The sequence below is a fragment of the Schistosoma mansoni genome, chromosome 1 (genome assembly GCF_000237925.1).
Source record: "Schistosoma mansoni strain Puerto Rico chromosome 1, complete genome".
NCBI lineage: Eukaryota > Metazoa > Platyhelminthes > Trematoda > Strigeidida > Schistosomatidae > Schistosoma > Schistosoma mansoni.
The window spans coordinates 17,654,149-17,666,477 of record NC_031495.1 but is presented as its reverse complement, the minus strand read 5'-3'; the positions used below and the strand labels follow the sequence as shown (position 1 = coordinate 17,666,477).

Genomic DNA, 12,329 nt, shown 5'->3' with positions numbered 1-12,329 from the left:
ACGTTGCTGAACCTTTGCACTACTAACATGGTGTTGCCACTGGATGTCAGCAATCCTTCGGAGACGACGATGATCAAACACAGAGAGTGGTCGGACATCCTCAATTCAGAGAGACTAGGATGTACAAGCATAAAGCGAAACTGCTCTCACCGATGCGTTGTAGATCCGACCTTTTAAAACCAGATAAACATCACAGAGGCGCTAAAGATCGCTCAGATTGGCATAAGCCGCTCTGGTCTTCCGTATACATAAATTGATCTCACTACTCACACCACCACCAGCACTCACGCAGCTACCCATATACATGAATTTTTTGACCATTTCTAATTGCTCACTATAAAGCTTGAGTGCAGCCACTAGTTTCTCACAGTCTTGTAAAAGTACTTTGCACTTAGGAGCAAAGCACATGTCATACCTACGGATACTGGTTGTCAACTGAATAAATGCGGATCGCATGGCTTGGATATCATCGCACTGTAAGACGTCAACTGCATAATCAAGGTAGAAAAGTCTTTCTCCGGGCGACAGATCCAAACCACCATTATCTACATCCATCAGAGTTGTCTCCGGAACGTTATCGATGGTAAGACTAAAGGAGAATGGTGAGATTGGGCAAACCTTTCTAAACTCATTGTTTGGATAGAACAATGGAGAGAGGTGGTTTAATGTAGAGCATTTAAGATGTTAATAAACTTCACACGCAAACCTTTCTTCAATAGACAATCCCAGAGAACAGCCCTGTCAAATGAACCGAAAGAGGCCCGGATATCGAGAAACACAACGGCTGTTGGCCTGCAATAAGTAATGTGCAGTTTCAAAATTTTGTAGAGGGTGAAGATGTGATCAATACAACGAAAGCAGCCTGCTCCTCGTGTAACATTTCTTTTCAGGTCTTGAACAATCTATGAAGCATGATGGAAGCTAATAGTTTGGACGCGACTGGAAGTAGACTTGTCCCCCGATAGTTGTTACAGAAACGATGTGAACCCTTTTTAAAGATAGGGACAGCTATCGACTCATTACATGATGTTGGGACACCCTCAAATGGCCAGGAATTTGTAAACAACTCAGTCCCATGATCAGAAGGTCTCCAACATCTTTAAAAAGGGCAGGAGACAAGTCATCTGGGCCTGGTGATTCGTGGCGCTTCATGAGATGGAGTTTCTTGCGTACTTCAGCCTCGTTAGGTGTATGAGTCGTCACCGGTCATGCAGGACAAGACAGTCTGATCAATGTCGCCGGGGCAACAAACAGTTGAACTGCTCTTCGAAAGAATCCGCCCGCATACCGAGACGTCACTAGATGTTTTTGGTTGGTATCCCGTCAACTTCACAGAAAGCTGAAATCAATTTCCTGACATCGATCCGTTTAGCGTGATGAATTTGTTGGCCAGTGAAATGTAAGATAAGATTAGCGCAAGCAAGGGGATGGTCAGAGTCCAGATAGTTACTCCAAAAAAAGAGACAGTCTTGTACACAACCGCGCCAGTGGTAGCTGATCGCGATGTGATCAACCTGAGTCCAGGTTGAAGATGCAGACGAAGGAAACCAGGAAGCACATCGGTGATGACTATGCCGACAGTTAATGCTAGCTAGGAACAGGTTGTAGTCTGCGCAAAGTTTCAGTAGACGGTCACCGTTATTTGACCTGCGGCCAAAAAGTACCGACTGGCCACCTAAACGACTCTCCTTTGTGCCTAGACGCTCGATCTGTGGATTCAAGTCTCCGGCTAGTATTATAGTATATGTCGGACGCACTTCCTGTAAAAGAACACTTAACTGGTGGTCGGAACCATCCTTGACTGCATCCTGGCTGTAATTTGTCAGGTCATAGGCGATGACGCAAAGATATCGTTTCTTACACTGGTTTCAGTTTCAGTTTGGAAAGGACATAAGGCTAAATGGCCTGTGTTAGTCCTGGCAATGATGGTCTCTCAGTTGACCCAACTTTTTTTTCGAAAGAATCGACAGATGGAGCTTCAAACACATGTTGGGGCAATGAATTCCACTCGTTGATAGTTCGATAGGAAAGTCGATGGTCAGCTGACAAGTAATTTGTTCTGGCCTTGTGAACATTTTTGGAGTGTCCTCGTAAATTCTCTGTTTTAGAAGACAAGGAAAATGAGGGCATACCAGGTGCAAATTTATCACTAAGTAATTTGAAAATCGTAATCATGTCACCTATAGTTCTTCGATATTACCACGGGAATAGGTTAAGTTTGTCCAGTCGAACATGATACGGGAGCTTCGTTATTCCGGGAATCAGCTTAGTCGCTGTTCCCTGAACTTGTTTCAAAAGTTCACTGTCTTTTTAAGCAAGGGCTAGCCGCTTGTATGCAGTACTCAAGTTTAGGACGCACGAATACTGTATAAAAAGTCAAAAAAAGTTCTAGCATCGACATGGCTAAAGGGCCCTACGGATCGACTATAGGGTTCTAAAACCTTTGGTGGCTATCGCACGGCAGTGTGCAATAGTTTTTAAGTCTTAGCTAACGAGGAATCCTAAGTCATTGTGTGTCTGGACAACAGGTAGCTCAATGTTATTTACCATATATGTATCTGTACCTTGATGACCAATATGCATCACAATACTCTTGGAAACATTTACCGGCAACTGCAAAGTTTGAGACCATTCAGATAATTCCTCCAGGTCATTTTGAAGTTTTAAGCTCTCACCTTTACTTTTTATCGCTCCCCATATGTTGACATCGTCAGCACATGGCAAGACCGATTATGATGGAACTTACCAATCTAACAGCACATAACCAACTGTTAGTGGAGATCCAATCGATTAGTGCTGCCTCAGCTCTAGCGCTTAGTTCAATACCAACGCCAGCAGAAGCAGACGAATACACTATGGGGCCCCAGGTAAGCTTACGTGAAACAAGCTTTTCGAAGCGAATTCATAGTTCTTCACGAGTCTTGAATACGGCTCTCAGATAGATAACCGAGATCGATGTTGAGTCTTTTCAGGGACACAGCCAACCCTATCTGTTGTCTCATTTTCATTAGTGTGCGAACATTGAAGGAGGTCAGTTTTAATGGTATACGTGGTTTTAAGAAGGTTGGTTCAGTAGTCGTAGTTGGTGGTAGTGTTATGAACGAAAAAACTGGCGGGGACAACCACTACACTTTAATACAAAATTACAGAGTATCTTGGTAAAACATAAGAACCATACACTGAATACTTCATCTTCAAATTTCCATCATTTGTCCTTCACACTCTGTGTGATTCTTCAAGTTCACGATTTCTTTCTAATTTCACTTTTATTCTCTTCAACTCGATCTTCTTAGCCTCCTGCTGTCAGGTTTTCCACTTCCGATCGGTGTTACATACTACTTGTGCTAACAGACACAAGTAGCATACACCAAAAACACCGCCAAGGAAGTTTTACTCACTGCCTTCTTGTGACGGGGATGTTGCTTACGAAATCGATGGAACGAAAATCGAATGTCCGGAGCTTTAACTGGGTAGGTGGATATGGAGGATCCATCCAGGGGAGTTGGAAAACCCTAATTCCAAACCAATGGTGCACATGGGCTCCAGGATTCCGAGAGAACAAATGGCGTATAAACCAATTGTTGATCACTGACTTCCATGGGACTGCATCTCCCAACGTTGCTCCACTGCCTTATGGATGAGACCTTTAGGTCGAAGACTCCGTATATAGCCCCCTAAGAGAAAACCACCTGCTTCGGTTCGAGCAGTATCCCAGCCCTCACACAAATCAAATGATGATTACTACTGGGAAAATTATTCTCACTTTAATTAGCATTCAAACAATTCACATTCACAATCATCTGATAACATTCGATTTTTTTACACAAATCGAATGATTTATGTAGTGCATATCTATTTGGTGCTTCCTTGTACCAATGTTTATGTGTTTAAATAATAATAAGCATACACCACAGTAGCATTCAACTCTTCACTAGTCAATGGCTTGAGATCGTTTAGATAAGACGGGGTTTCCACCATAGACGATCTGCTTTATAAGTTTAAAAATGCAATACAAAAAATGAGAATAAAAGGAGGTAAACAAGTGACTTGGTAAAAAAAATAAAAACGAATGTTATCAGATGATTGTGAATGTGAATTGTTTGAATGCTAATTAAAGTGAGAATAATTTTCCCAGTAGTAATCATCATTTGATTTGTGTGAGGGCTGGGATACTGCTCGAACCGAAGCAGGTGGTTTTCTCTTAGGGGGCTATATACGGAGTCTTCGACCTAAAGGTCTCATCCATAAGGCAGTGGAGCAACGTTGGGAGATGCAGTCCCATGGAAGTCAGTGACCAACAATTGGTTCATACGCCATTTGTTCTCTCGGAATCCTGGAGCCCGTGTGGTTGTATGCATGTGTTCATGTAAGAGCATTTCTAGAAGAAGAGCTGACTCTCCCCACTCTCGGCGTATCTGGGGATTTGGGGGCTGTTTTCTTACTAACAATTTATATATTGTGTTTATAATTCTTTTAAACAGTTACGCTAAAAAGAAAATAATGGAATTAATTAATGAAAAATAAACGTATTATGTTATACTTATTAATTAGTTCATGTATGTGAATATAGACATTATCAACATAAACTCTTTTTTGTCAATTTATTTTTATTGATATTCTGGTCAATTCTTTTCTTTTAACTTCTGATCGATAGCTATAGCCTATTCACTGATAATGACAGAATAGAAGCTCGGAAAGATAAATTAACCAAGTCTTCAACTTTACAAATATTACCAACCGTTCGTAAGTTGTAGTCATTTTTGCTATTTTAATTTACCATTATTTCTCTACTTTTCTATAGGATGCAGGGAAACCGTTAATTCCAATTATTAGCGTTACCGTAGATGCATAAGAATCTGTTACGTAACTTTAACTTAAAAGTCGATTTAAATAATTAGGATTATGTTTAGTTTATGAGTGAGCGTGTAGAGTGTTAACCAGTTGTTAGACCTTCATATTATCTGTACACTGTGACTTTGAACCGTGGATCAGAAAACTATCTTGTTCAATTAATTTATGCGTAAATAAGTATTATTCATTTCTAGCCCTGTAACCACATTCGAAGATAAAGTTATTCATCCTAGTTATATTTTGGTCTTTCTTTTTGTTTACAAATATGTTGGGTAACAATAAATTTTTAACGGATTATAGTTTTGAATTTTATGATGTTTACGTTGTAAATTACATCTTATCTAAAAGTTGATGTATATATAGAAGAATTCGAGTGCATAGATAAAGCTAATGGACTTCATCCTGCAATGTTTTCTGTTCCTTTGATCGTATGAAACGTCAATTTTTCCATCACATTATTGTTATAAATAAGCTGTATTACATTTTCCCCTTATCTATTTTAATTAACCATAGTTTGCGTAATTAACTTTCTTCAGAAACACAACGGCAAAACCGTCGAGCATTCGTCCTCAATTATTTGTCAAAATATCGTATAATTGCTTCTGAATACTCACTGCGTCAGTTGATATGGGATCATGAACGTTCGATTGGCTTAAAAATTCGTATGGACCGCAAATCGTTACGCAGAATTTTGGATGAACTAATTCAATCAAAACTGGCTATCATAATCAAAACGAAATCACTGAAAGGAGACGTAAGTTGATTCTAGGTTGTATATGATACGTCTCTTTGTTTTAGAGTGGATTTATTTGAAATATTTTACGCATAAACAATGCTCTCTACCAGATTTTTTAAATCTGAAATACCATAACATTTATTTAAGCGAGTTTCGCGTTCACTTATGATCAGACAGTGGTTTATCAACAAGATCAAACTTGAAAATATGGAATATCATTAATTCAGACTAATTGATTGACTAAAATATAGTAGCACATCAGTTAGAGTCATAAATTTTAGTAGGATGTAATTAACCGTAGAAAATCACAAAAATGACAGCAAGTTTGTGGTTTTTTTATTTCCAAGAATTAATTCACTTGAAACACCTTGATTCATTGTGGTTCAGGCGATCTCTCTAGCCTTACATTTTCCAGAAAAGGTATTTTCAAGTTTTTGTGTTGTATTTTAACAACCCATATTATATTAGCTAGATTAAATGCTAATCTATCTCAGTGATTTAAAATATAATTTAGTATTATACATTACTGTCCTTTGTTTTTACAAAACATTTATACAAATATTTTCATGGTGCCTTATTGAGACTTCAGTTTGCTAAACATACCTTTCTTTGTAAGCATAAGTAGATGTAACTGAAACGCATAGAATCACAGTTTAAAATACTTGATTGAATATATTAAACAGTTCAAGGCACTTTAACAGAATCCTTTTTTTGATTCTTCAATGGCTTAATGGTCAGATCACGTATGCGATTTCCGCGTGTTTGATGATTCATTATGTCATTTTTAAAACAAATTCTTTTTTACTTCCCGTTTCTTTGTGTCATACCATCACTAGTTTGAGTTTAGATTCAATCATTTCTTTAGTTTATATACTGTAAGGTATGGTACTTATTTGTCATACTAATTTATTTATTCTATCTTTTTTGCACTCTAAAATCAGTGATCTGATCCAATAATGTACTTGTGATATTATTTATTTCTCTTTTTGACTTATACTTTGTCCACTTCGTTAATTCCGTTCTAAATGAATGGCTAAGGTACAAACTTTATCCTTTCATAATAGGTTACTTTTATTTGCCAACCGGATGTCAAAGAAGATGATCCATTAATACTAACAGCGATTAAAAATATGGATTTAGCAGCTCTTCGTAATTTGCCTGTACAAAATGAGAAATCTTCACCTGTCATATTCAGTGCTGATCAAGTTTCAATGATTGAAGGTGTTGACCATTTGTCATCTGAGGTATGGAATTGTTAATAACTATATCATTTTTAATTACATACTATTTTCATCGATACCTATACTCTTTTAGTTACCATAGTTTTCATCAATAAGTTTTCCAACAGTGTAAACCACCTCTGGTTGTCAGCTTTATAGCCATATGCTTTTTTTACATCTTTTACACAACCACGTTTTTCTGAAGCTCAATTCATTTAATATATTCCAACTGAAATTAAGTTACAAATACACAAAGATATTGAGATTTTGAAATGAAATATTTTAACACTTATAGATCGACTAGCTTTAAATGTGAATCACAGTCCAAGGACCAAGTATCTGGAAATAGAATGAATGTCCAGTAATTTAATTATGGAGTTTACGTACACACCTGCTTTATGGAACCGCTTATAAAGACTAAATCGTATTATGATAATAGCAATGTGACTTTTCCAAATTTGACATATTTCACTTAATTCTCTTAGAATCCGCTATTTCTTCTATCTCTTGTTTCCAACCATAAAGTTGGAATTAAAACTGTCGACACCAGTTAGTGATAATGAATAAAATTTTGTTGATTACTAGTATTGGTTTACATTTATTATTATTATTATTAATGGCTTTATTCAACATTATCTTCCCTTTCCTTATTTGTTGATCGATCCTGACGATAAATATTGAGTGATCACCAGTTGGGTGTTAGCAGGAATCGAGATCTGAATAATGTTCGCTCTTTTCAATACATATTGCCAGCCATCACAATGTCTCTGATTGTATTTTTCTGTAACTTGTACAGTGAAAGGTCGTAAACTTTTCATAAACGCACCTGAATAGGTTATGCGATCAATAGACATAATGATGTGTTGACACATCACCAGGTACTTGGGTATGAGTCACATTCTAATTGTGAAGACTGATGATACTACCCAGTGATCCAAACCGAAGTAGATGGAGCGAGTTTAAACCTAGGACTATAGTGAACTTTTTATCTATGGATGAACTAATTTAGTTTTTTCTTAACGTTAAAGTGAGTTATCATTTTAGAAAATACAATTTTCTAATTGATCGATTACTCCCATAATTCCACAGTTTTAATTTTAAAAAAAGTAAACTGGTGAATAATGAGCGCATCTACACAAAAGTTTTAATATCCAAATCTCTTAACTTATTTGTTTTATCTTTAGGCTATGACTATTGTGTTGCATAAATTGCCAGCGTTACCAAAAATGCGTCGACGTTCAATAATTCATGAGTATTTATTTTACGTAATATATGGTCTGTCTACCAAATCACGCCCTGTCAAACCTCAGGTAAATTATTGTATTCGAGAATCTGTAAATGTCTCACATTTCTACATGTACTGCACACAATACTATTTATCGTTTTGGTTTACTCTTGGCCATTTAATAACTTTACTAGCGTTAATGAAATACTTGCGAATTTAATTTAGCATTTCAAGCCGCGTGTGGGGAGACCCGGAAAATTCCTCAAAAAAAGCCCTAAGGGGCCCTAAAAACACTGGGAAATATTTTATCTAATGGGCTTTGAACAGAAGTCTTTCATAAACACCCAAAAAGTGGAGAGTCACGTGTCTTATTTCTGATTGGATGATTACCTAACCTGCTTCCATGTTTACTAGGGTTCCAGAAATCCAAGGCCATCTGAAATGCTATGAATACCCTCGATTTTCTGCACATAAACTAACCTTGGAATAAAGCGTTCTTTCCATATTACGTGCCTTTTCTCTCGTCTTCAGGTTGTCGTGTATAGTTAGCCTGGGGTTATTAGAAGAGCTTAAGAAACCGATTCAAGCGTTCAATCATAAGATTTATAACCATGGATCTGTAGTTGTTTGTATCTCAGCCCTCAAATCATAGATTCAAACTTACTCTGTTGCCTAGGCTAGGGCATTGTTGTTTGCTCTCTCCTAATCTGGGTAAACCATTGCTTAGTAGTCGAAACTAAACGTGACTATACAGTCGTATTTCTTTAAAGATGAGCTTGAAAAATATACGGGCGGGCATATCGAATTGTGACTTTAATCCAGGAAGAAATTAACTGTCGGTTGAAACTTTTTCGGTTGCTACAAACTTTATTCAGATGAATTTTATTTGTTTTGTGTTTTTTACTGACCGTTAAGTAGTACACTCATTTTGCATAGAATAAATATAGCTCACCTTTATTCTCAAACATATGTTTACAATATTCCTGAGTATTTGTTGGTCGAGATTGAAATTCTCTATGGTTTATAAGCTATAGCAGATCAATATTGTTTGGTACATAGGTCGTTGAAGGGGTTTATTAACTATACTTTCGAATTATATGTTAATATTATTGGTTATTGCTTAGGTGATGGAATTAAGAACACTTTTTAATATGTTCATTCACAAATTTAACGGGAATCAAAGCCTTAATGATATTTAATGTTCGTTAAGATACCGTCGTAGACAATAAGTTCTTAATTTGCTTCTTGAAAGTACATTAGTAGCCAGATAAATTCAATTGACTATTCGTAAATACTGCTGTGTGTTTGGTTTCATAACGATCCACTACTAAATATTATCCGCGAACAGCTTCATTTTTGTGTTGAGTTCATTTAATTTACATATACTATCTTTTGTTTTATAGACCAAAAGTGAACCTCCAGTCTATGTGGATGACGATACTTGGCGTCGATATGTAGCTCCTTTAGATCCACTAAAAGGTAAAAGTCGGGATTTACTGAGTGTTCATGTCTGCTGAGATAACTGCTTTGATGATAGTGACACTAGAATGATTAATACAGTCAGTAATCATTAGTTGTTTTAGTACCTGGTTGTATAAAGATGAATTGAAGGAAATATATAAATATCTATTTGTAGTCACTATGTAATGACGAAAATGCTAATTAGTTAAATACTGGGATGACTATCAGGTCATATTCATTCTAATTAAAATCATCAAATAGGTAGGATGACTGGTCATATCGTATTGAACGGGAACTCAGGTTGGGACAACTAATTTATTGTTTTATACAAACTTACAGAGTTTTTTCGTAAAATGTGGAAACCATACATTAAATACTTCATTTGCAAATTTTTCATCAAGTGTCCTTCATATCTTTCACAATTCTTTCAATTCTCAACTCCCCTATGTTTCCCTTCCTGTTTTCTTTAGTTCATTCCTCTCAACCTTCTTTTGACAGGTATTCCACTTCTGATCAGTGTTACATACCATTCGTGTCGACAGACATAAGTAGCATACACCACAATACAATCATACCCTATATCATAGCTGAGTGTTACATTTTAGAAGTATAAATAATAAGATGCAGTACTTTTGAACAATTTATCAACATGAAAATAAAAGTTGATCATAGGTAAAAACAAAAACAAACTATCTAATCAGCATGTAGGTTTAACTCCGCCTGTAGCTCTTTTAGGGCTAATGCTTTTCCCAAGCCCAGCTAAAGGAGGAGGGTTGGGCATAGGGTCGACAATCCCATCCCGTAGAAAACAACCTTGCTAAAAAACGCCAACCAGAATAGACAATTTAAACCATTTAAATACTGCCCTGGAATTTGAAGGAAGAATAATCACGCATCATGATAAAAACCGAGATTCTTGTGAAATCACGAGGTTAATGCCCCTTCTCACAATCACAACAACAATTTTTATAGGTACATTGAACGTCTAGACAATGTAGGAGATCTAGAGTACCCACTAAAAAGCTGAGGAAATGAGGAGACACAACATGGTGGTTCTCGGAATCAGTGACACTCATTGGATTCAAGCTAGACAGCAAAGGTTAAGTACGGGGAGATGCTACTGTACTCCGGTCACGAAGAGGAAAATGCTCCACAAACTCAGGGAGTTGCTCTAATGGTGTTCAAAGGAGCATGAAATGCGTTTATAGGATGGAAGTCTAATAGACCCATGATCATCAAAGCCTCCTTCAAAACAAAAGGAGGGAGTCACAATGAATGTTATCCAATGTTATGCACCCAACAATGATAGCGATGAGGACGATGAAGGTCAGTTTTATGAGAGGCTGCAATCAATCATAATGAAGTACCCAATAAACGACCTAACACTTCTGATGAACGATCTAAACGCCAAAGTCGGAATGGAAAACAACGGTTATGAAGATATCATATGGTGACATGGACTAGGAGAAAATAATGAAAATGGGGAGAGCTTCGCAGATCTATGTGCATTAAACAAACTGGTTATAGGTGCTACAATATTTCCACACAAACGCATACACAAAGCTGCATCGATCTCACCGGATCGCACTGCACAGAACCAGATAGAACATATTTGCATCACTAAAAAATTCACAAGGTCAGTGGAAGACTTGAGAACCTTAAGAGGAGCTGACATAGTTTCAGATCATCACCTCGTGGTTGCCAAGATGAAACTGAAGCTAAAGGGGCATTGGAAAACTGGACAAACAGCATTACGAAGGGTCAATACATCCTTCCTTCGAGATATTGACGAACTCAACGAATTCATGATAACTCTCAACAACAGGTTCCAAGCTTTATAGGATTTACTGTAAGAAGCAGAAACTACTATGGAGGACAACTGGGAAGGAATCAATCACTGAAATTCAGGGAAAGAAAGGTTCTCAACAGAGTATGGTTGAACCGGATGAAAAATTCAGTAGACGCCCAACTTCGATGTCAGAAGGCTGGACTCCGTAGGTATCGATCGTGCACAGACTAAATTAATTGAATGGAACTCGTCACTATACATCAACTTCATCGAATATGAGGAGCTTGACGGTGTGGACAGGAGAATATGATGGAAACTTTTTCGACTCCATGGTATGAGTAGCTGAGAAGATTGTAAAGATTATCTGGAACTCATACGACAGACTACAGTGCAAAGTGGTGCATGGAGGACAGCTGATGGACGCATTTCTGTTGAGAACCGGTGTTCGACTGGCCCTCTTACTCTCATTATTTCTCATTCTTCTAGTGATTGGCTGGATTATGAAGACCGCGACATCTGAGGGGAAGCACGGAATGAAATGGACAAGTTGGATGCAATTAGACGGTTTGGACTTCGCAAATGACCTGAGCCTTCTATCTCATACACATCAGCAAATACAGGTCAAGACAACCAGTGTAGCAGCAATCTCTTTGGTAGTAGACCTCAACATACACAAGGGAAAAAGCGAGGCCCTCAAGTACATACAACACCGAGAACATCAACACAATCACACCTGATGAGGAAACTATAGAAGAGGCTGAATCATTCACGTATCTGGGTAGCATCGATGAACAAGAAGGGTCTGATGCAGACAAAGGAGAGGAACGGCAAAGCAAGGTCAGCATTCCTACAGCCGAAGAACATATGGGACTCAAAACAACTGTTCGTAAATCAACATCGAAGTGAGAATCTTCAATGCGAACGTCAAAACAGTTCTACTGTACGGAGCTGAAATCCGGAGAACTATTACAACCACCATCAAGAAGGTACAAGTTTCTATAAACAGTTGTCTACGCAAAATACTGAACATTCACTGGCCGGATACCA

At 37.6% G+C, this 12,329-nt stretch overlaps 1 protein-coding gene across 1 annotated transcript in view; it reads left to right on the top strand.

The window, feature by feature from the left end:
• Smp_133040 (hypothetical protein) overlaps positions 1-12,329 on the top strand; it is a gene marked incomplete at its 5' end in the record, with an annotated part of 41,471 nt that overhangs the window by 7,745 nt on the left and 21,397 nt on the right. Inside the window, 5 exons of the mRNA XM_018793494.1 lie at positions 4,655-4,743; positions 5,388-5,605; positions 6,652-6,831; positions 7,992-8,117; positions 9,436-9,511. Coding sequence (XP_018648000.1) covers positions 4,655-4,743; positions 5,388-5,605; positions 6,652-6,831; positions 7,992-8,117; positions 9,436-9,511 — 689 coding nt within the window. The remainder of the gene's footprint in view (positions 1-4,654; positions 4,744-5,387; positions 5,606-6,651; positions 6,832-7,991; positions 8,118-9,435; positions 9,512-12,329) is intronic.